Source organism: Pristiophorus japonicus, chromosome 1 (genome assembly GCF_044704955.1).
Source record: "Pristiophorus japonicus isolate sPriJap1 chromosome 1, sPriJap1.hap1, whole genome shotgun sequence".
Taxonomy (NCBI): Eukaryota; Metazoa; Chordata; class Chondrichthyes; family Pristiophoridae; genus Pristiophorus; species Pristiophorus japonicus.
In genome coordinates this window covers 295885703-295911187 of record NC_091977.1, presented here as the reverse complement: position 1 = coordinate 295911187, position 25485 = coordinate 295885703, and the positions used below count along the sequence as shown (strand labels likewise).

Sequence of the window (25485 nt, the reverse complement as noted above, 5' to 3'; positions counted from 1 at the left end):
TAGGGTCATGTGGCTCATCCTGATGCTATACAGAAGAACATTTTAAGGGAATCCCGTTTCATATGGGAAATAAAGCAACTCAGGAAATAGATTGCTTACTATAATGTAACATACAAGCCTGCAAAATGTGTCAAAATATGTCAAATAGTTGATGCTTCATGCATTCTCAATGTGCTGAATCATTTAACTGAGAAGGCATGATTATGTAACGTTTGGGCACATCCATGAATAGCATAATATTGTATCACATGGGGACCATGAAATCTAGTTATTTGATTATTTATTATGTGCACTTATGGGCCCCAAATTTGGCCAGTACAGATTTCTGGCACACTCACCATAGGTGCGCCGCTTTTGTAGAACTCCAAGGGCACCAAAAACCGAGTTTGGCCGCTCCCCAGCCTCTCCTCGATGATGGCGCAGTGTGGCAACTGGATTCGGGAGTGGAGCCCCGAATCTGAGAGTGCTCTGCAGGCTGTGTGGGAGGGGCCCAAAGCGTGCCGTCCCTATCCCTGGCCGAATGGGCTCCCTCATCGGTGGTCCGCTGCCTTCCCTTCACATAAAGGTAGGACTTCTATTTTTTTATTTGTTATTGATTGATTGATTGCTTATTACTTTGGTCTTGGTGCTTTAGGTGCAGGGTTCCTTCTATTTTTTATTTGTTAATTAATTGCTTATTACTTTTTGTGCTTTGTAAGTCTTGGTGCTAGGTGCAGGTCCTCTCAGCTTCCTTGTATTTTTTATTTGTTATTGAATGCTTATTTTTGTGCTTTGTTTAGTGCTTGGTCCTTTAGAAAGTACTTGCCTACGCTGGTTTCTTAACTTTCCGCAAGGATTTTCTGTGCGGGCCACATAAGAACATAAGAACATAAAAATTAGGAACAGGAGTAGGCCATCTAGCCCCTCGAGCCTGCTCCGCCATTCAATAAGATCATGGCTGATCGGGCCGTGGACTCAGCTTCATTTACCCGCCCTCTCCCCGTAATCCTTAATTCCCTTATTGGTTAAAAATCTATCTATCTTTGACTTGAAAACATTCAATGAGCCAGCCTCAACTGCTTCCTTGGGCAGAGAATTCCACAGATTCACAACCCTCTGGGAGAAGAAATTCTTTCTCAACTCGGTTTTAAATTGGCTCCTCCGTATTTTGAGGCTGTGCCCCCTAGTTCTAGTCTCCCCGACCAGTGGAAACAACCTCTCTGCCTCTATCTTGTCTATCCCTTTCATGATTTTAAATGTTTCTATAAGATCACCCCTCATCCTTCTGAACTCCAACGAGTAAAGACCCAGTCTACTCAATCTATCACCATAAGGTAACCCCCTCATTTCTGGAATCAGCCTAGTGAATCATCTCTGTACCCCTTCCAAAGCTAGTATATCCTTCCTTAAGTAAGGTGACCAAAACTGCACGCAGTACTCCAGTTGCAGCCTTACCAATACCTTATACAGTTGCAGCAAGACCTCCCTGCTTTTGTACTCCATCCCTCTCGCAATGAAGGCCAACATTCCATTTGCCTTCCTGATTACCTGCTGCACCTGCAAACTAACCTTTTGGGATTCATGCACAAGGACCCCCAGGTCCCTCTGCACCACAGCATGTTATAATTTCTCCCCATTCAAATAATATTCCCTTTTACTGTTTTTTTTTCCCAAGGTGGATGACCTCACACTTTCCGACATTGTATTCCATCTGCCAAACCTTAGCCCATTCGCTTAACCTGTCCAAATCTCCTTGCAATCTCGCTGAGTCCTCTACACAATCCGCTTTCCCACTAATCTTAGTGTCATCTGAAAATTTTGTTGCACTACACTCTGTCCCCTCTTCCAGGTCATTTATGTATATTGTAAACAGTTGTGGTCCCAGCACCGATCCCTGTGGCACACCACTAACCACTGATTTCCAACCGGAAAAGGACCCATTTATCCCGACTCTCTGCTTTCTGTTCGCCAGCCAATTCTCTATCCATGCTAATACATTTCCTCTGACTCCGCATACCTTTATCTTCTGCAGTAACCTTTTGTGTGGCACCTTATCGAATGCCTTTTGGAAATCTAAATACACCACATCCATCGGTACACCTCTATCCACCATGCTCGTTATATCCTCAAAGAATTCCAGTAAGTTAGTCAAACATGATTTCCCTTTCATGAATCCATGCTGCGTCTGCTTGATTGCACTATTCCTATCTAGATGTCCCGCTATTTCTTCCTTAATGATAGTTTCAAGCATTTTCCCCACTACAGATGTTAAACTAACCGGCCTATAGTTACCTGCCTTTTGCCTGCCCCCTTTTTTAAACAGAGGCGTTACATTAGCAGCTTTCCAATCCACTGGTACCTCCCCAGATTCCAGAGAATTTTGGTAGATTATAACGAATGCATCTGCTATAACTTCCGCCATCTCTTTTAATACCCTGGGATGCATTTCATCAGGACCAGAGGACTTGTCTACCTTCAGTCCCATTAGCCTGTCCAGCACTACCCCCCTAGTGATAGTGATTGTCTCAAGGTCCTCCCTTCCCACATTCCTGTGGCTTGCAAATTTTGGCATGGTTTTTGTGTCTTCCACTGTGAAGACGGAAGCAAAATAATTTTTTAAGGTCTCAGCCATTTCCACATTTCCCATTATTAAATCCCCCTTCTCATCTTCTAAGGGACCAACATTTACTTTAGTCACTCTTTTCCGTTTTATATATCTGTAAAAGCTTTTACTATCTGTTTTTATGTTTTGTGCAAGTTTACCTTCGTAATCTATCTTCCCTTTCTTTATTGCTTTTTTAGTCATTCTTTGCTGTTGCTTAAAATTTTCCCAATCCTCTAGTTTCCCACTAACCTTGGCCACCTTATACGCATTGGTCTTTGATTTGATACTTTCCTTTATTTCCTTGGTTATCCACGACTAGTTATCCCTTCTCTTGCCGGCCTTTTTCTCTGGAATATATTTTTGTTGCGCACTATGAAAGAGCTCCTTAAAAATCCTCCACTGTTCCTCAATTGTGCCACCGTTTAGTCCTTGTTTCCAGTCTATTTTAGCCAACTCTGCCCTCATCCCACTGTAGTCCCCTTTGTTTAGCATAGTACGCTCATTTCTGACACAACTTCCTCATCCTCAACCTGTATTACAAATTCAACCATATTGTGATCACTCATTCCGAGATGATCTTTTACGAGGAGATCGTTTATTTTTCCTGTCTCATTATACAGGACCAGATCTAAGATGGCTTGCTCCCTTGTAGGTTCTGTTACATACTGTTCTAAGAAACAATCCCGTATGCATTCTATGAATTCCTCCTCTAGGCTACCCCGTGCGATTTGATTTGACCAATCGATATGTAGGTTAAAATCCCCCATGTCTACTGCCGTTCCTTTTTCACATGCCTCCATTATTCCCTTGATTATTGCCCGCCCCACCGTGAAGTTATTATTTGGGGGCCTATAAACTATGCCGACCAGTGACTTTTTCCCTTTACTATCTCTAATCTCCACCCACAATGATTCAACATTTTGTTCATTGGAGCCAATATCATCCCTCACAACTGCCCTGATATCATCTTTTATTAACAGAGCTACCCCACCTCCTTTCCCTTCTTGCCTATCTTTCTGAATCGTCAGATACCCCTGTATGTTTAATTCCCAGTCTTGGCCACCTTGCAACCATGTTTCTGTAATGGCCACCAAATCATACCCATTTGTAATGATTTGTGCCGTCAACTCATTTACTTTATTTCGAATGCTGCGTTTATTTAGGTAAGAGTGTTTTCATCATAGTTTTTAAACCATGATTTTTAGTTTTGACCCCTCCTGCAGCCCTTTTATATTCAGTGGCCCTTTTTGTTTCTTGTCTTTGGTTTCTCTGCCCTCCACTTTTACTCATCTCTTTTCTGTCTTTTGTTTTTGTCTCCTTTTTGTTTCCCTCTGTCTCCCTGTATTGGTTCCCATCCCCCTGACATATTAGTTTAACTCCTCACCAACAGCACTAGCAAACACTCCCTCTAGGACATTGGTTCCGGTCCTGCCCAAGTGCAGACCGTCCAGTTTGTACTGGTCCCACCTCCCCGAGAACCTGTTCCAATGCCCCACGAATTTGAATCCTTCCCTGCTGCACCACTGCTCAAGCCACGTATTCATCTGTGTTATCCTGCGATTCCTACTCTGACTAGCACGTGGCACTGGTAGCAATCCCGAGATTACTACTTTTGAGGTCCTACTTTTTAATTTAGCTCCTAGCTCCTTAAATTCGTCTCGTAGGACCTCATCCCTTTTTTTACCTATGTCGTTGGTACCAATGTGCACCACGACAACTGGCTGTTCTCCCTCCCTTTTTAGAATGTCCTGCACTCGCTCAGAGACATCCTTGACCCTTGCACCACGGAGGCAACATACCATCCTGGAGTCTCGATTGCGGCCGCAGAAACGCCTATCTATTCCCCTTATGATTGAATCCCCTATCACTATCGCTCTCCCACTCTTTTTCATGCCCTCCTGTACAACAGAGCCAGCCACGGTGCCATGAACTTGGCTGCTGCTGCTCTCCCCTGATGAGTCATCTCCCTCAACAGCACTCAAAGCAGTGTATCTGTTTTGCAGGGGGATGACCACTGGGGACCCCTGCACTACCTTCTTTGTACTACTCTTCCTGCTGGTCTTCCATTCCCTAGCTGGCTGTGGATCCTTCTCATGCGGTAAGACCAACTCACTACACATGCCACTTATGTCATTCTCAGCATCGTGGATGCTCCAGAATGAATCCACCCTCAGCTCCAATTCCGCAACGCGGTCCATCAGGAGATGGAGGCGGATACACTTCTCACACATGTAGTCGTCAGGGACACCGGAAGTGTCCGAGTTCCCACATGGTACAGGAGGAGCATATCACGTGACTGAGCTCTCCTGCCATGCCTTAACCCTTAGATACCCTTAAATTGGTAACAACAATGTTACAGTTTACTTACTGATATAAAAAAGAAAAAGAAAAGCTACTCACCAATCACCAGCCAATCACTTACCCCCTTGGCTGTGACATCACCTTTCGATTCCTTTCTACTTCTTTTTTGCTTTCTCTCCCGCTGTAGCTGCACAAGTACGCCTTTTATAGGCCGCTCCGACGCTGCTCCCGCCTCTCATACACTGGCCTAAGTTAGTTTGGAGCAACTATTAGCTGTCCAAACTGGCTTAAATGGCCAAAACAGGCGTAACACCCCCTTTTGAAAAAAAACTAAACTTAAAAAAAATCCGAATAAACTCACTTACACTGGCACAAATTAAATGTGCAGAATGGGGATTTTAAGATACTCCAAAAAAATCAATTTGCTCCAAAAAAAAACGGAGCAACTCATGGCCAAATTTGGGGCCAAAATATTTTCATGTTATCCTGTATTAAATCATCTATAATATATTAATATAATATATTAATCTATAATATATATGAAACATTAAGGACATGCACTATATTTGTCCAGTTAGGCTTATAACAACATTTGCATTAATGGTTGAGTTAGCTCTTCCTGGTGTGTAGACTTCAGAGGCTGTGGGGCAGTGTTTAGGGTGGTAGTGTAGTTGTTTTAGCAATCAGTTGTTAGTTTTGTGTGAGCACCTGCAGCATTCTAAAGTGCAGTGTAGCCTTGGTAGACTTGAATGATTACACAGGATTACATAGGATACACGGCACAGAAACAGGACATTCGGCCCAACCAGTCCATGCCAGCGTTTATGCTCCACTCGAGCCTCCTCCCGTCTTTCCTCATCTAAATCTATCAGCATAACCCTCTATTCCCTTCTCCCTCATATGCTTGTCTAGCCTTCCCTTAAATGTATCTATAGTATTTGCTTCAGCCACTCTCTGTGGTAGCGAGTTTCACATTCTCACCACTCTCTAGGTACCGGTAAATAAGTTTTTGCTGATTTCCCTATTTGGTATTAATTCACTGCCTGGGTATTGAATGGGGCAATCACCCATCATTCCTGAGGCCCAGTTTTGGATCCAGTTCTGATCTCTGGCATGTAAGGCTTGTCTCTGTTCAGAAGGATTTTACATGAAGAAAATTTGACCAGTTTCAGCTTTGGTCCTAAAGAGCAGTCTCCAGAATTGGCAAATTTCACTCATGGGCCACCAAGATTGGTGTAAGATATGGAAATGCCATACGAGTGCAGTAAGGGGTGTTTTTTGAGAGATTAAATTTAAAGAACACTGTTGAGACAATGCGGTTGACATGGAAGGTTAAGGCCAACTGACTCAAAATAGGGGAAACACTTAAGTAACAGAAGTAGTAGAAGCTAGATCTTAAGGCATCCTGTTGTAGGATCAGGAGTCTGAAAATCAGCAGAGTAATGCCCATCAGTTAAAGCAGTAATAATGGTAAGTAGTACATTGAGTTACTTTAAAAAGAAAAAAATAATCATCTAGCAGGAGTTGTGATGCACTCGGGCCTTTTTGGTGATCACAATTCCTGCTAGATGAACATGATGCACTCAGATACTGTATCAAGACAAGCAATTAAAGAGAGCACAAAAGATTGAGGAACATATTAGGAGGAGGAGGGAAAGTGAAAGCTCTTCCAAAACATTCTCAATTCAGGAATTATCCCCCTAGATTGAACAATTGTCAATATCACTCCACTGTTTAAGCAGGGTAAAAAATAAACTCGGAAATTATAGGCCTATTAGTCTAACATCTGTTATGGGGACGTTACAAAAATCTATTATTAGGGACAGAGTGACTGAGCATTTGGATAAACATGAACTGATCAGGGAGAGCCAGCATGGATTAGTGAAGGGTGAGTCATGTCTGTCTGTCCGAGGATATATTGGCCCTCGAGGGGGTGCAGCGCAGATTTACCACAATGATACTGGGGCTAAATGAGTTAAATTATGAGGACGGGTTGCATAGACTAGGCATGTACAGCAGATTAAGGGGTGATCTAATTGAGGTGTTTAAGATGATTGAAGGACTTGATAGGGGTAGATAGAAACTATTTCCCCTGGTGAGAGTCCAGAACAACGCGGCATAACCTTAAAATTAGAGCTCGACCGTTCAGGGGTGATGTCAGGAAACCTCTTCACACAAAGGGTAGTGGAAATCTGGAACTCGCTCCCCTAAAAAGCTGTTGAGGCTGGGGGGTCAATTGAAGAATATCAATACTGAGGTTGATAGATTTTTGCTTGGGCAAGGGTATTAAAGGTTATGGAACCAAGACAGGCAGATGGATTTAAGACACAGATCAGTCGTCATCTAATTGGAACAGGCTCAGAACCGAATGGCCTACTCCTGTACCTATTTTCCTACGAAAGTAGGCGGTGGACATGGAGAGGGTGAGAGGGGGAATGGCAAAAGAATGATTGGCATTTGAGAAAAAAACAGTTGATAACAGCAGAAGGGAGAAGAGAAGAGAAGACTTGTAGGGGCAATGCCTTGCAGTCGATCTGTTAGTATTTCTGGGGCTGGAATGCAAATTGTTGCTGAATAGTATGAGTTAAAAGCAAGCAGAGCTGAAAAGTTGTTAGATGACGTCGTCACTTTAAGATTTTTTTTAAATTGCTATTGGCTTGAATGAGAAGAATTTGGGGTTATTGTAACCAATATAAATATAGTAACCGTGCATAGTTAAAGATGATTTAATCATGTATAATGACTGATTCTGTTGAGTCAGATTTTGATATTAATTAGCCAAACAATAAATGAAGATTTTATTGAGGTCAGTTGGAATTCATTTTGTGGTGTTGATGTCTGGGGATTGATGCTGCTTGACATCTGGTTTGAGCTAATAGTAGGCGCCTAATCAACAGAAGAGAAACGCAAGCAGTACAATACATAAAACCCATGCAACTGTATTTAGCGCCACCAGGCTTCAAGTGCGAAGGCTTGCAATTCACTTACTTCAATGGCTAGCCTTTCCTCTTTTTAACTCTGGGGCAGGAATAAAATGTTCCAGTGTCCTTCCGGCTGTTACAGTACTAAAAATACATTTAATCAGTTATAAGAAACATGAAAACCACATTCTGCATCTCCATGCTGAAAATACCACTAAGCTGTTCCTTTTGTTGCAGGAAACATTTAAAATTTGTGCACGAGCTGCTGTCTTGGAGGTTCTCCTTGCAAATGGAAAAAGGCTTTTGATTGACACCCACACATCTGACTCGGCAGAGAGGATATTAGAGGTAAATTTTCACCTTCATCTCCCCTGCCCCAAATTTCCGAGGGCCACGCACATTGTACAACTTAAGAGGACAGGTAATTGGTTGGTCTAGTCTCGTACCTCCTCCCCACCCCCCACCCCCATCACATTGGGACAGGTAATTGGTTGGCCTAGTCTCGTACCCTCTCCCCACCCCCCCATGCAAATTGGGACAGGTAATTGGTTGGCCTAGTTTCGTATCTCCCCACCCCCTTCCCCCGATTTACACTACAGGAAAAAAATCCACAGCCTCCCTGGTCTGTACCGAGGCTCCATCTGCTCTCTCAGGTGGATGTGAAAGATCCCATGGCACTATTTCAAAGAAGAGCAGGAGAGTTGGCCCGGAGTCCTGGCCAATATTTATCCCTCGACTAATGTCACTAAAACAGATTATCTGGTTATTATCACATTGCTGATAGGCTAACTGGCCTGTAGTTCCCTGTTTGCACTCTCCCTCCTTTATTGAATAGCGGGGTTACAATTGCTACATTCCAATCTGCTGGGACCGTTCTAGAATCTAAATCCCATGGCACTATTTTGAATAAGAGCAAGGGAGTTATCCCTGGTCTCCTGGTCAATATTTATCCCTCAATCAACATCGCTAAAACAGATTATCTGGTCATTATCACATTGCTCTTTGTGGGACCTTGCTGTGTGCAAATTGGCTGCCGTGTTTCCTACATCACAAAAGTAACTGCACTTCAAAAGTACTTAATTGGCTTTAAAGAGGTTTGGGACATCATAAGGTCGTGAAAGGTGCTATATATAATTGCGCCGTTTTTCTTTGTATATTTTGTTGCCACACCATATGATGCACCTTCCCACTGAGCTGTTGGAGAACATCTCATTATATTTTGGATAAAAAACACAATAATTTAGCTATGTAATTGAAGAGTTGCAAAGTTAAATTGGTAAAGGTTTCTTGTGTTAAGAATTTTACTAGTCCAAATTCATTTATTTGGCACACGGAAGCCGTGTGCTTACAGCAATGTGTGTGTGTGTGTGTGTGTGTACTTTAACTAAAAAGGAGCTTGGATGGAGTGCAAAGCCTCCAGCTGGGTGTGGCCATTGCAGTGGTCAGAGTAAACAGTTGTGATGCTGTTAAGTTGTATACATGAAGTCAAAGACTTTTTATTTGCATGGTCACTTAGCCTTAAAATACAGTGACCTTTCTGAAATGCCACATTGTGAAGAACAGACCAAATAACACTAATTGCTGGTTCAATTATGAAAGATTTTGCAATATTACCCGTGTGTTACTTTGCATAGGGGTTTGGAGAGGCCTGGGTGATGTGATATATAGTGGCAATTTTAAAAAAAAAATAGGAGTTGAACTGCAGCAGGGATATACAGAAGATTTATGAGGCTGCATTACATTTTCCACAGTCCTGTTTTTAATGAAACCAGCAAGCTTGATTGTGCCCTGAGGCAGGCTCGCTTGCAGCCTGACGTGCTGTGTTTAGATTGCTGCACTATTGTTTTAAATAGCTATTCCATTTTGATTTGAGGGCTCGGAGACACAATTTAATAGGCTGTAACGATATCTGTTTACACAGCAGGCATTTCTACAGTTCATGTCCACTTAACATTTTTTGGAAGTTATATATTTAGCTGAAATAAACTGAGTTGCAGCTATTTATTGTTCCTTTTAAAATTAATGGTCTGAAACAAATGTGCAGTCGCTTTCAACTTCGTTACAAAATATACCCTTAATGCAATTATTTAAACAAAAGTTCTTTAAAAAGGCAGGCACATGTTTCACTCCTCTGTGAGGAACAAAGAATGGGTCCAGGCACTGTCTGATGATGTGGGTTCGATTCCCCGTCTCTGCTGAATTCGCTGATCTGAACATGGGGAAGCACCTGGGCTGCTTCAGTCAGCCTCAGCGTCTCCAGGCTAGGTGTAGTCACCAACTTGTGTGGGACATTAGGGGAGCAGGACTCAGCAACTGTCAGGGTTGTGTACTATTGGGGATTTTACTGGGGGGTGGTTGTGGGGAGAGAGCGAGAGGAAAGAGAAGGGCATTTTGTACTTGTAAAAATAATTTACTGCAGAAAATAGTTCTTGGTTTCCTCATCAAATGTGGAAGACTTATTTGCTTAACAGATATGAGTTTTCCAGCCTCGTTGCTCTGTGAAAGCGCTGCCTGTTAGTATTTAATGTGGTGTGAATCAGCTAAAGTAGGCCTCGCCCCTCCCTATCTCTGTAATCTCCTCCAACCCCCCCACCCCGAGATATCTGCGCTCCTCCAATTCTGCCCTTGAGTATCCCTGATTACAATCGCTCGACCATCGGTGGCTGTGTCTCATGTTGCCTCGGCCCCAAGCTCTGAATCTCCCTGCCTAAACCTCTCCGCCTCTCTACCTCTCTTTCCTCCTTCAAGACGCTACTTAAAACATACCTATTTGACCAAGCTTTTGGTCACCTGCCGTAATTTCTCCTTATGTGGCTCGGTGTCAATTTTTTAAAATCTCAATACTCCTGTGAAGCGCCTTGAAACGTTTCACCACGTTAAAGGCGCTATATAAATACAAATTATATTGGAACTGTGGATGTACAGTGATCTTGGGCATTGCATGACTCTTGTCGGATGCCTCTCTAGTTTGACTGGCATGCTCCAAGCCCAGTTTTTGCTTTCTTCTTTATGCATTAATCAGTTGATAAGCTGCAATTTGCCAGTGCACTAAACCTGTAAAGGAGAGCAATTATTCCCCCTCCCCAAGTCAGTGCCTCTTGGGTTAGGGAGGGAATGTTAGCCTGGGTTCTACTTTCTGATTTGTTATCCTTTCTCTCTGCTAGAAAGTATGATTTTTGATGATTGTCGACCGGGTATCACGGAAAGCGTCACAGAGGAACCTAATCCTATCCTCAACTGATGTCTATACACGGGCTTCCAGCAGGGGTCATTAGATAGCTATCTGGATCAGGAACCCTGGGTCACTGTGACTAATTGTAGCCCCCCTAGTGCCAGCCTAATTGCCCCTGATCTGTATGAGTCAGCCGCTCACTGGATAAACTGACTGAACCATTGGGAGAGGTTCAGTTTTGTTCAGTGTCAGCTGTGGCTCAGTGGGTAGCACATTTGCCTCTGAGTCAGAAGGTTGTGGGTTCAAGTCCCACTCGAGACTTGAGCATATAAATCTAGGCTGACACTCCAGTGCAGTGCTGAGGGAGTGCTGCACTGTCTGAGGTGCCATCTTTCGGATGAGATGTTAAACCGATGCCCCATCTGCTTTCAGGTGGACGTAAAAAATCCCATGGTACTATTTCAAAGAAGAGCAGGGGAGTTATCCCTGGTGTCTTGGCCAATATTTCTCTCTCAATCAACGTAACAAAAAACAGATTATCTGGTCATTATCACATTGCTGTTTGTGGGAGCTATCTGTGCGCAAATTGGCTGCCGCGTTTCCCACATTACAACAGTGACTACGCTCCAAAAGTACTTCATTGGCTGTAAAGTGCTTTGAGACGTCCGATGGTCGTGAAAGACACTATATAAATGCAAGTCTTTCTTTCTGTTCACAATGTTAGCCTCGTTCCTTGTTTGTGGAGGTAAATTACATAGTCTCAACTGCTTTTGATGTCTGTTGCCCATATTTGCTTTTCGAGGCAGGGGACAGTTTTTATTTAATCTCTAATCTTGCTTGAGGCCAGTTTTTGCATTCCAGTCTTACAATCACAATTGAAGTATTGTAACCTACTCCCATATACATTATCCATTTCAAAGAAGTGGGTTATGTCCGTGCACAACATTCTTTTCTCTATCTCGAACAAGTGCATTTTTTTCAGCCTAGCCGCCATTGGCTTAAAGTGCCAAATTATCATTAACTCTTCTCTGAACACCAGGCATCTATAAATGTTGAGTGCAAGCAGATAAGTAACTTGCCTTAAAAATATGGAAGCTTTTTGTTCGGCTTCTGGAGATTGGAAGTGACAGACACGCTTTCAACTCTACTTTCCTACCACTGTAGCAACAAAAAAAAGATGAATTTTAATTTTTCTTAGACACATTTAACGCTGTGTGTTGGCACCGCAGCCTGATCCACAGCCAAAAAATCCTTTGTGGATGATCACATGATTGGGCTTGGTTGTGATTCTTCCAAATTGGGCAGCCTGTTGATGCTCCTTGTCGAGGCTCACTGGGGAGAATGGCCACTTGGGCAAGGTAGCAGAGGGTGGCTGGTAATTGAGAAACAACCAGAAATGGTACTCTCCAAAAGGGGTGGGCGAGCGCAGGCAGAGGAGAAATAATGAGAAAAAATGTGCTTCTAAAAGAAAATAATTGCTGTCTTTCTTCACTGCTGGTCTGAAGGAATTGCTTCATAAACAGTTAAGGCTTTGTGTGTACACTGTTGGTTAATGGAGTCTTACATTTGTAAATTCCTGATAACTGTGTGTCTCTTACTTCTGTGCCAGATGCCCCACAATAACTTGTTCACGAATTGATTGATTTCTTTTTAGATTGCTGCCCAGCAGATTGAATTGTCGAGGCAGTTTTTGGGTCACTTTGCCCTGTATCTTGTTTGTGAGCATCCCAATGGAGGATACTCTGGTAAGTTCTGAACTAATATAGCTCCGTAGGGTATTCAAGATCCTTGTGAAAGAGGCATTAACTTCCTAAGTGCACTTTGTCTGAACTGTATATAAATGCATATTCAGGGTATAAAGGGCTCAATTTTCCCCAATGCCATTTTTTGACGTATTTGAAGAGTTATACCTGTTTTTTTGGGGCCCGACTACGTCAAAAGAAAAGTTGGAAGTTTGAACTTGTGAATGTGGCCCCGGTGCACATTGTCCTGAAGCTTTGTGGGTGGAGCCTAAGATGTGCGCCAAAAAGATTAGGTTGCCAGGGTAACAAGGGACACACTGCGAGCTGAAGCTGGAAAGTGAAACCATACAAGACATTCTGGCCAGCTCACAGCAACCTGCACAAGCACCTTGCACATTGCATCTATTTAAGGCAGCAGTTTACCAACATGAAAATATTAAATGTGCCAAAAGTCTATCCTGTAAACTGAATTAGAAGGATCCCCTCCCCTCCCCGAGGTGGTGCCGCTCCTAGCCCAGGCTGAAAGGCCTCCCTCCCCCTCCCCCCCGGAACCGACCGGTGCCGCTCCTAGCCGAGGCCGAAAGGATGGACAGACCAGACCAAAAGCCCCAGATTATAGTGAATTCGAGTGATGAAGTTGTACTACAGAAGCCATAAATAAAAGAGGTTATAATTACTCTCACTCTCTCCCTCTCTGCCGCTGCTGCCCGGGCTGTGGAACTGGATTTTCTGTGCTGATTCTCTTGCCTGTGCTGATTTTGTTAACTGCCCAGAACATTTTTCAGAGTGGACACATATGCCATCTTAAGAAAAATCGTAGTTGGCCAAACTTGCATAAATAGCCAGAATCGTAGCCTAAAAAAATCGTACCCAAGTGAATTACGCTGGCACAGAAACTTGGAGATTTTAATTTACTCTTTTTTAAAAAAAAAAGGTGCTCGCCAAAAAAACGGCGCAGATAATGGGGGAAAATTTAGCCCCATACCTTTCACAGTTGATCCAAGATTTCCTGTGTGGCTGCAGTTTTATTCAGTAAATTAGATAAATAAATGGTTATTATGGAACTGCAAATATCTGAACATAAAGATTTATAATTGTAAAATAACTGCATACTTTCTAGTGTGTTCCCCCCCCCCCCCCGCCCCCACCTTATAATTGTATTTAGCTCTTCAAGTGACATATTGCTTATATTCCCAGTAGACGCATGGTATCAGCATTGTACGTGTTGTTCTATTTCTATTAATTTGAGATTTTAAGAGACATGAGATGACAAAATTGAAATTCTATAGTTTTTCACAACACTATAGCTGCAGCAATATGTTTAATGTAACATCTTGGTGGTATGTGCTCACCGACACGTGAACAAATGTACATATTCACCTGTGTCTCAGTTTTTATAATAAAACGTTTAAGAACTGACCTTTTAACATCTGTACCATTTTGATAGAGAAAGTCTGTCATAACCCTGTCTATTGTGGATTACGTAGCGTCTAATATAGTACTTTCAAAACTTCTCTGTATGGGCGACCCCCTGCAAAATGCTGACGTATATCCATGGACTCTCTGTAAATGGTTACACAGTCCTGCGGACCCCTCTTTCCTTCCCCACCGAACCTTCGATCCTAGCTTTCTTTTAGTGTCATGCCTTGCCTCGTTGCGAACACGCTCGCCTCTGAGTTAGAAGTGCGTTCAAGCCCCACTCCAGGGACATGCACATAATCTAGGCTGCCACTTCAATGAGTACTGAGGGAGTGCTTTCAGATAAGACGTTAAACCAAGGCCCATCTGCTGCTTCAGGTGGATGTAAAAGATCTCACGGCTTGAGCATAAATGACCTGCTGTGTTTCCCTACACTACAGCAGTGACTACATTTCAAAAGCACTTTAGGATGTCCTGAAAGAAGTCACGAAAGACACTATATAAATGGAAGTTCGTTCTTTCCAAAAGACCGTGTCAGCGACCCATATAAAAACAGATCTATCTGTGCTGAAAATTTTTTTTATTCATGTGTAGCTGCATACATAATGTGTTAATAAATACAGGATTTTCATGACATTCTTCCAATGTCCAATATCCCCAGCTCTAGATCGACAGAAACCTTGCAAACCCAGTTTGTAAGCTTCTGTCCCAACACTTGCACTCCAGATATTCCCAAAGCCCATATTGTCTCTTGTCTATGTTTACTTGTTATGACAATAGTACAACACAGGTCTTTTAAAATGGGGACAAGTTAACTATTGTGTCCCGACAATGCCAGGCCTATAACATTACAAGGTCAGGTTGTGCGGGTTTAGCCTGTAAGCCCAATTAAAATTGGAAATGGCTGTAAGATCTCACTCTTGGAGATATGCAGATATTGGCAGCAATGTGCTCCATTGCTTTGACTTGGCTGAGTAACTATTATTTATTGGTAAGTGACCGTCTGTAACCAGAGATTGTAACTGAATAATGTTGAGTTGACGGTCTTTAACCAGGTTAATAAGTGTTGAATTGCAGATCTCTGGCACCGAGTGCTAAAATACTGTCTTTGTAAGATTGAGCAACTCAAGTGTGCAATATCTGTGCACTCAGTCACTTTTCAAACCTTCAAAGAGATAGCTTGTCTATATAGGCCCTAAAACCGCTCTGTGTATGTGTATGTTCAGCAGACTTCATATAAAATCTTACAGCACAGAGGGAGGCCATTGAGCCCATCGTGCCTGTGCCGGCTCATTAAAAGAACTATCCAATTAGTCCCACCTCACCGCTCTTTCCCCATAGCCCTGCAGTAGACTTTCTTTAAAATGAAATGAATGTAATAAATGATATACTTGAAGATGAAAAAAGAGATTTTCAAGAGTATTTATGATTTTATATTGTTTTCATATTCTTGGGCCAGTGCTGAAAAAGTTGAATGCCTTTGAGCTGCCGTTTGTGAGTCTGTGGAGCCAACAGGACGACAACTGCAGAATAATGATCAGGAAAAGGTGAGTGAAGCATATTTTCCTTGGAGCATTTTTTTTTATAAGCAGTTGTTTCTTTTCAATATTCTGTGTTCCCAGGCTTCCCAACCTTATTGATTATCTTCAGCGAGACTGCAATAATGATGCTTGCTTTTCTGAAATTGATGGAAGCTCACTAATCACTGCAGAACTGTGGGACTAGCAAGTTCACAGTAATAACTAGGAAGGGGGCATTCAATTGAATATAAAACCCTTACTGAGTTTATGTTGAGCCAACAATGTTTTTGTTATTTTTCCCTTATGTAGTTTCCTCCTGAGAATGACTTTTAAGCAACAATGAAAGAGAAATATTGGGGCTATTGTAGGTTGACTTAGAGAGTCTCACAGCTGAGGGCTCCCTGAGCTGCTATTAAAGACTTTCTGTTGTCTGTGATTTTGTATTCTTTAGCATGATGATTTCTAAATTGATTTTGTTTCACTATTAAGCGCTTGTTGTTGGATGTACTGATTTGGAGGAGCTGAACAGTGTAAGGGAGGGGGAAATTGCAAATGGACGTAATAAGGATGATATCGTTACTTGTTAGTTTCAACTCTTTAAAAACTGTTATAAATGTTTATGAATCTTTTTTAAAATGCTATTTGTTTAATTCCAAGCATGTTTTTAAAATGTGAAACTTCCTGCTTCTAAAATGCTTTGTGGTTAATTCTGTCACCCCTAGATGGCATTGGTATGTCATTCGTGGAGCCAACTTTGAATAGTTAGTCAAATTGAATATGATTGCTACAGCTTTGTTGACTAAATTAAATATAAAGGGCTGGATTTTAGGCTTTTTGGTTTTCAGAGTGAAAATGGAGGCGGGGCGGGAAAGTTACCGGCCGGGAATAGTTTGCGCTTTGGTCAGGGGGTGCAGCACGAAGGGGAGTGTTGTACAATTTTTGTGGCGCAAGGATGGGAAACTCGCCAACTAAACTGCTGGGCTGTGAGCGCTCCAAGAGAGGCCTGGGGAGGGGGGGAAGCCTTAAAAAAAAACCCACACAAAAACATTCCCAAAACATTCCCCACATCACCACAACACCAATCACTAAAAAGATTAAAACACTTACCTTTGGATTACTTTACCTTCCTCTCTGCCGCCAGCTATGCTCGACCGCTCTGGTTTCCCAGGCGGTCATTGCGGGCGAACTTCGGGTGGACGGATCAGGCAAAAGTCCAAAGTACTGACAGTGTCGCAACAAGAGACGTTGCACACCCGGCGCAGCTCTTCTCAGCGATGCTGCTCAGCGCCACCGCAAAACCGGACCGGAGAATCGCAACAGGGCACAGGAGACCTGAACGCGGCCTTTCATACCACTCCGGGGCGAAACCCAGAATGCAAAGGACTGTAAAATCCATACTCTATGTGCGTTAAAGTCATTTATCAATTAAATGAGGTTAAAAGCATACATACTTAATCTATTAAAGACTTGCATTTATATAGAGCCATTCACTACCTCAGGATGTCCCAAAAGGCTTTACAGCCAATGAAGCACTCTTTTTGAAGTGTAGTCACTGTTATACAACGCGGCAGCCGACTTGAGCACAGCTAGGTCCAACAGCCAGCAATGTGATCATGACCAGATAATCTGTTTTTAGGTGTCGGTTGAGGGATAAATGTTGGCCGGGACTAGGATATTGAGAGAACTCCCCTGCTCTTCTTTGAAATAGTGCTATGGGATCTTTTACGTTCACTTGAGAGGGCAGACGGGGCCTCTGTTTAAAGTCTTACCTGAAAGACGGCACCTCCGATAGTGCTCCCTCAACACTGCACTGGAGTGTCAGCCTAGATTTTGTGCTCAAGCCTTTGAAGTGGGATTTGAAACCATAACCTACTGACGCAGATGAGGCTGCACACAGGAAGGTTAAAGTAACAGTGACCTCAGTCTCTATTAAGACATTCCAGAGTGAGGAACAGGCCTCAGGGGCCAGCTTATATACAGTGCTCCCAAGGGATGCTGGGATCCCTTGGGACTTAAGGGGATGAGCTCCCTGGTGGCAGAACATGGGAGTGCATGCTTTAGATACACATCACTCCCCCACACCCCCCCCCCCACCCCCGCCCCAAGTCGAAGTGAAAACTATTTACAAGCTGAGGCGGTCGGGAGCCTTTCTTTCCCTGGTGGACCGCCTCAGTACAAAATGTCTGTTCTGGTGTGTTGGCTGTGTCCTCGCTGGGCTGGCGTGTTGTTGGCCCTGCAGGACTGCTAGGTGAGCCTGGCCTTGCTGGGATGTTGGGCGTGATGGGTTCAATTTCCTGGTCCGGGGTGGTGTTGTTGATCCTTTGGGTGTGTGTTGTGGGCTCGAAAAAGATGGTGTCTGCTGTGGGTTGCTCAGTGCAGTCTGAACCGCAGCCTCATTTAGTCCAGGTGCTTTTTGAAAATTTGTCCATTGTCTAGTTTGACGACAAACACCCTATTCCCTTCTTTAGCTATCACCGTGCCCGCGATCCACTTGGGACCATGTCCATAGTTTAGCACATACACAGGGTCATTCAGATCAATTTCCCGTGACACAGTGGCACGACCATCGTTTACATTTTGTTGCTGCCGCCTGCTCTCTACCTGATCATGCAGGTTGGGGTGAACCAGCGAGAGTCTGGTTTTAAGTGTCCTTTTCATGAGTAGCTCAGCCGGGGCACCCCTGTGAGCGAGTGGGGTCTTGTGCGGTAGCTGAGCAGTACTCAGGACAGGCAGGTTTGGAGTGAGCCTTCTGTGACTCGTTTATGGCTCTGTATGATGGTTTGTACTGCCCGCTCTGCTTGCCCATTGGAGGCTGGTTTAAACGGGGCCAAGGTGACATGTTTGATCCCATTGCGGATCATGAATTCTTTAAATTCGACACTGCTGAAACATGGCCCGTTGTCACTGACCAGTATGTCAGGCAGGCCGTGGGTGGCAAACATGGCCCTCAGGCTTTCAATGGTGGCGGTGCTTCCCGACATTATTTCACATTCAATCCATTTTGAAAAAGCATCCACCACCACCACCAGGAACATTTTACCGAGAAACAGGCCCGCATAGTCGACATGGATCCTCGACCATGGTCTGGCGGGCCAGGACCACAAACTTAGTGGTGCCTCTCTGGGCTCGTTGCTCAACTAAGCACACACGCTGCATTGCCGTACAGGGCTTGTGATCGGTTTCCAGCTCAAATTTGAGGCCATGCAGGTACTGATGCATTTTCTTTACCCCAAACACACATGCTAATGCCTCTTTCTCAATCATGCCTTCGGCCCTCTCGGCCTTAGACAAGCTCCTGGAATCATAGGCGACAGGTTGCAACTTCCCCACAACGTTAGCTTGTTGTAATACACACCCGACTCCGTACAACGATGCATCACATGCTAGCACAAGCCTTTTACATGGGTTATACAATACAAGCAGCTTGTTGGAGCATAAAATGTTTCTGGCTTTCTCAAAAGCAATTACTTGTTTTTTTCCCCATACCCAGTTCTCACCTTTGCGCAATAACACATGTAGGGGCTCTAAAAGGGTGCTTACCCCGGTAGGAAGTTACCAAAATAGTTGAGGAGTCCCAGGAACGACCACAGCTCCGTGATGTTCTGTGGCCTGAATGCGTTCCTGATAGCCTCTGTCTTGGCGTCTGTGGGCCGAATGCCGTCCACCGCGATCTTTCTCCCCAAAAACTCCACTTCTGTTGCCATGAAGATGCATTTCAACCTCTTCAGCCGTAGCCCTACGCGATCCAGTCGCTGGAGGACCTCCTCCAGGTTTTGTAGGTGCTCGGCGGTGTCCCGACCCGTGACCAATATGTCATCCTGAAAGACCACCATGTGTGGTACCGACTTGAGTAGGTTCTTCATGTTTCTCTGGAAGATCGCTGCAGCCGACCGAATTCCAAACGGGCATCTGTTGTAGATGAACAGTCCCTTGTGCGTGTTGATTTAGGTGAGGCCCTTCGAAGACTCCTCCAGCTCCTGCGTCATATAGGCCGAAGTCAGGTCGAGCTTGGTGAACGTCTTGCCTCCTGCCAGTGTCGTAAATAGGTCGTCTGTCTTAGGTAGCGGGTATTGGTCCGGTAGCAAGAAACGATTAATAGTTACTTTATAATCGCCGCAAATCCTGACCGTGCCATCACTTTTGAGTACTGGAACAATCGGGCTGGCCCACTTGCTGAATTCCACTGGGGAGATGATGCCCTCGCGTTGCAGCCTGTCCAGCTCGATTTCCATTCTCTTCCTCATCATGTGCGGTACCGCTCGTGCCTTGTGGTGAATGGATCGTGCCTCTGGGACCAAGTGGATCCGCACCTTCACCCCGAAAAAGTTTCTAATGCCTGGCTCAAAAAGGGAAGGAAATTTGTTAAGAACCTGGGTACATGAGGCCTCATCGACATGTGATAGCGCTCGGATGTCATCCCAGTTCCAGCGGATTTTGCCCAGCCAGCTCCTTTCAAGCAGTGTGGGGCCATCGCCCGGGACAATCCAGAGTGGCAGTTCGTGCACTGTGCCCTCGTAGGTGACCTTGACCATGGTGCTGCCCAGGACAGTGATAAGCTCTTTGGTGTGCGTTCTCAGTTTCGTGTGGATGGGGCTCAGGGCTGGTCTGAATGCCTTGTTGCATCACAGTCTCTCAAACATTTTTTTAATCATGATGGATTGTCTAGCGCCAGTATCCAGTTCCATGGCTACAGGTAAGCCATTCAGTTTTATGTTTCGCATTATAGGTGGACATTTCGTCAAAAATGTGTGCACCCCCGTGTACTTCAGCATCTGCCTCTTCTCTCTGAGTCTCGAAATTGCTTTGATCCACCATGGACCAATCTTCCTCTGCCACGTGGTGGTTAGCAGGTTTTGCAGAGCTTGCAGCTCGTTTGCAAGCTCGATGGCGGTGCCCCATTGTTCCACAGCTCTTGCAAACATACCCTTTGAATTGGCATGAATAGGTGAATGGAAGCCTCCACAACACCAACAAGGTGTGAATTGCCTTGCATTTATCCTTTGTTGGGGACTCTGAGTCATCTGGGTCACCTGAGGCCTGCTGGCAGTTGCAGACTTGTGGTTTCTGCCCTATACATTTCTGCTCGCAAACACAGTTCCAGTTAATTTATGAACATTGCTTGCACTTGTGTGCTGAGAGATTTGTTTGGTGTTAACACTGGTGGACATAAACACCTGTGCTATCGCAATGGCCTTACTGAGGGTCGGTGTCTCTACAGTCAAAAGTTTTCGAAGGATGGTCTCGTGGCCAATGCCCAGTACAAAAAGGTCTCTGAACATTTGCTTCAGGGAGCCATCAAACTCACATTGTCCTGCAAGTCGCCTTAGCTCGGCGACGTAGGTCGCCACTTCCTGACCTTCAGATCGCTGGCATGTATAGAACCGATACCTCGCCACCAACACGCTCTCCCTCGGGTTAAGATGCTCCTGAACCAGTGTACACAGCTCCTCATATGACTTATCTAGTGGGTTTCACCGGAGCCAGAAGATTCTTCATGAGGCTGTAGGTCGGTGCCCCGCAGACTGTGAGGAGGACCTCTCTTCTTTATGCAGCGCTTCCTTCTCCGTCCAGCTCGTTGGCTACAAAGTACTGGTCTAGCCCTTCGACATGGGCTTCCCAGTCCTCACCCTCGGAGAACTTCTCCAGGATGCCCACAGTTTGCTGCATCTTTCCGTTGGATTTGTATACTCGTTGCCAGTTATTTTGTTCCTAACACACACAGGGAGGTTCAAGTAACAGTGACCTCAGTCTTTAATAAAGACACTCCAGAGTGAGGAACAGGCCTTAGGGGCCGGCTTATATACAGTGCTCCCAAGGGATGCTGGGATCCCTTGGGACTTAAGGGGATGAACTCCCTGGTGGCGGAACATGGGAGTGCATGCTTTACAGATACACAATAATAGATATGTGTAATCTCAGACTAGTTTTGAAAAGGCCAGATGTAGAATAAAGCTTGCTCAATCTCACAGGAGCACCCCATTCTACATCAGCGTGAATTTCGGGAGCGGGAGTTCGGGGAGTCGAGCAGCCTATAAAGGCTCGAGAGTTCGAGGAGACGGCCGCAGGAGCAGGAATTCGGGGAGTCGAGTGGCCTATAAAGGCCCGAGAGTTCAACGAGGCCAACTGGTGCAGGGGCAGAAGGTAAACAAAGAAGTAGAAAGAAATCGAACGGTGATGTCACAACCAAGGGGGTAAGTTATTGGCTGGTGGATTGGTTAGTATTTAATCCTTTTTTCTTTTTATTTCCTGATCAGTAGGTAACCTTTGACACTGTTGACAAATTAAGTTAATCTAAGGGTTATGTCATGGCAGGAGAGCCCAGACATATGTGATGCTCCTCCTGTGCTATGTGGGAATTCAGGGACGCCTCCATTGTCCCTGACGACTACATGTGCAGGAAGTGTATCCTGCTGCAGCACCTGACAGACCGCATTGCGGCACTGGAGCTGTGCATGGATTCACTCTGGAGCATCCGCGATGCTGAGGATATCGTGAATAGCACGTTTACTGAGTTGGTTGCACTGCAGGCAAAGGTTACTCAGGCAGATAAGGAATGGGTGACCATCAGGCAGAACAGTGGAACCAAGATAATGCAGGGGTCCCCTGCTTTCATCCCCCTCCAAAACTGTACTGTTGGGGGGGATGACTCATCATGGGAACGCAGCAGCAGCCAAGTTCATGGCACCATGGGTGGCTCTGCTGCATAGGAGGGCAGGAAGAAAAGTGGGAGAGTTATAAATGGTAGGGGATTCTATTGTAAGGGGAATAGATAGGCATTTCTGCGGCCACAATCGAGACTCCAGGATGGTATGTTGCCTCCCTGGTGCAAGGGTCAAGGATGTCTCGGAGCAGCTGCAGGGCATTCTGAAAAGGGAGGGTGAACAGCCAGTTGTCGTGGTGCATATAGGTACCAACGATATAGGTAAAAAATGGGGTCCTACAAGCTGAATTTAGAGAGCTAGGAGTTAAATTAAAAAGCAGGACCTCAAAGGTAGTAATCTTAGGATTGCTGCCACGTGCTAGTCAGAGTAGGAATTGCAGGATAGCTAAGGTGAATACATGGCATGAGGAGTGGTGCAAGAGGGAGGGATTCAAATTCCTGGGAAATTGGAACCGGTTCTGGGGGAGGTGGGTCCAGTACAAACCAGACGGGGTCTGCACATGGGCAGAACTGGAACGAATGTCCGAGGGGGAGTGTTTGCTAGTGCTGTTGGGGAGGGGTTAAACTAATATGGCAGGGGGATGGGAACTTATGAAGGAGACAAGTCTGAAGGCTCTGTGCCTCAATGCGAGGAGTATTCATAATAAGGTGGACTAATTAATTGCACAGGCAGCTATTAACGAATATGACATAATTGGGATTACAGAGACAAGGCTCCAGGGTGACCAAGGCTGGGAACTCAACTTCCAGGGGTATTCAACATTCAGGAAGGATAGACAGAAAGGAAAAGGAGGTGGGGTAGCGTTGCTAGTTAAAGAAGAAATTAACGCAATGGTAAGAAAGGACATTAGTTTGGATGATGTGGAATCTGTATGGGTAGAGCTGCGGAATACCAAAGGGCAGAAAACGCTAGTGGGAGTTGTGTACAGACCACCAAACAGTAGTAGTGAGGTTGGGGACAGCACCAAACAAGAAATTAGGGATGCGTGCAATAAAGGTACAGCAGTTATCATGGGTGACTTTAATCTACATATAGATTGGTAGCAGTACGGTGGAGGATGATTTCCTGGAGTGTGTTAGGGATGGTTTTCTAGACCAATATGTCAAGGAATCAACTAGAGGGCTGGCCATCCTAGACTGAGTGATGTGTAACGAGAAAGGACTAATTAGCAATCTTGTTGTGTGAGGCCCCTTGGGGAAGAGTGACCATATTATGGTAGAATTCTTTATTAAGATGGAGAGTGACACAGTTAATTCAGAGACTCGGGTCCTGAACTTAAGGAAAGGTAACTTCGATGGTATGAGACGTGAATTGGCTAGAGTAGACTGGCGAAAGATACTTAAAAGGTTGACGGTGGATAGGCAATGGCAAACGTTTAAAGATCACATGGATGAACTTCAACAATTGTACATCTCTGTCTGGAGTAAAAATAAAACTGGGAAGGTGGCTCAACCGTGGCTAACAAGGGAAATTAACACTATCCCTAATCCCAAGGAAGAGGCATATAAATTGGCCAGAAAAAGCAGCAAACCTGAGAACTGGGAGAAATTTAGAATTCAGCAGAGGAGGACAAAGGATTTAATTAGGAGGGGGAAAATAAGAGTATTAGAGGACGCTTGCTGGGAACATAAAAACTGACTGCAAAAGCTTCCATAGATATGTGAAGAGGAAAAGATTAGTGAAGACAAATGTAGGTCCCTTGCAGTCAGAATCAGCTGAATTTATAATAGGGAACAAAGAAATGGCAGACCAATTGAACAAACACTTTGGTTCTGTCTTCACTAAGGAAGACACAAATAACGTTCTGGAAATACTAGGGGACCGAGTGTCTAACGAGAAGCAGGAACTGAAGGAAATCCTTATTAGCCAGGAAATTGTGTTAGGGAAATTGATGAGATTGAAGACCAATAAATCCCCAGGGCCTGATAGTCTGCATCCCAGAGTACTTCAGGAAGTGGCCCTAGAAATAGTGGATGCATTAGTGATCATTTTCCAACAGTCTATCGAATCTGGATCAGTTCCTATGGACTGGAGGGTAGCTAATGTAACCCCACTTTTTTAAAAAAGGAGGGAGAGAGAAAACGGGTAATTATAGACCAGTTAACCTGACATCAGTAGTGCGGAAAATGTTGGAATCAATTATTAAAGATGAAATAGCAGCGCATTTGGAAAACAGTGACAGGATCGGTCCAAGTCAGCATGGATTTATGAAAAGAAAATCATGCTTGACAAATCTTCTAGAATTTTTTGAGGATGTAACTAGTAGAGTAGACAAGGGAGAACCAGTGGATGTGATGTATTTGGACTATCAAAAGGCTTTTGACAAGGTCCCACCACACAAGAGATTGGTGTGCAAAATCAAAGCACATGGTATTGGGAGTAATGTATTGATGTGGATAGAGAACTGGTTGGCAGACAGGAAGCAGAGAGTCGGGATAAACGGGTCCTTTTCAAAATGGTAGGCAGTGACCGGTGGGGTGCTGCAGGGCTCAGTGCTGGAACCCCAGTTATTTACAATATACATCAATGATTTAGATGAAGGAATTGAGTGTAAGATCTCCAAGTTTGCAGATGACACTAAGCTGGGTGGCGGTGTGAGCTGTGAGGAGGATGCTAAGAGGCTGCAGGATGACTTGGACAGGTTAGGTGAGTGCGCAAATGCATGGCAGATGCAGTATAATGTGGATAAATGTGAGGTTATCCACTTTGGTGGCAAAAACATGAAGGCAGAATATTAGCTGACTGGCGGCAGATTAGGAAAAGGGAAGGTGCAACAAGACGAGTGTCATGGTACATCAGTCATTGAAAGTTGGCATGCAGGTGTAGCAGATGAAGAAGGCAACTGGCATGTTGGCCTTCATAGCTCGGGGATTTGAGTATAGGAACAGAGAGGTCTTGCTGCAGCTGTACAGGGTCTTGATGAGGCCTCACCTGGAATATTGTGTTCAGTTTTGGTCTCCTAATCTGAGGAAGGATGTTCTTGCTATTGAGGGAGTGCAGCGAAGGTTCACCAGACTGATTCCCGGGATGGCAGGACTGACATATGAGGAGAGACTGGATCGACTGGCCTGTATTCACTAGAGTTTAGAAGAATGAGAGGGGATCTCATCGAAACATAGAAAATTCTGACAGTACTGGACAGGTTAGATGCAGGAAGTATGTTC

At 44.5% G+C, this 25485-nt stretch overlaps 1 protein-coding gene across 2 annotated transcripts in view; it reads left to right on the top strand.

Annotated features, from left to right (window-relative positions):
- Positions 1-25485, top strand: part of LOC139271027 (sorting nexin-31-like) — a 118989-nt gene that overhangs the window by 31505 nt on the left and 61999 nt on the right. For both annotated transcript variants that reach the window (XM_070888483.1, XM_070888482.1), the window contains exons 5-7: positions 8044-8154; positions 12633-12723; positions 15599-15686. In XM_070888483.1, coding sequence (XP_070744584.1) covers positions 8044-8154; positions 12633-12723; positions 15599-15686 — 290 coding nt within the window. The remainder of the gene's footprint in view (positions 1-8043; positions 8155-12632; positions 12724-15598; positions 15687-25485) is intronic.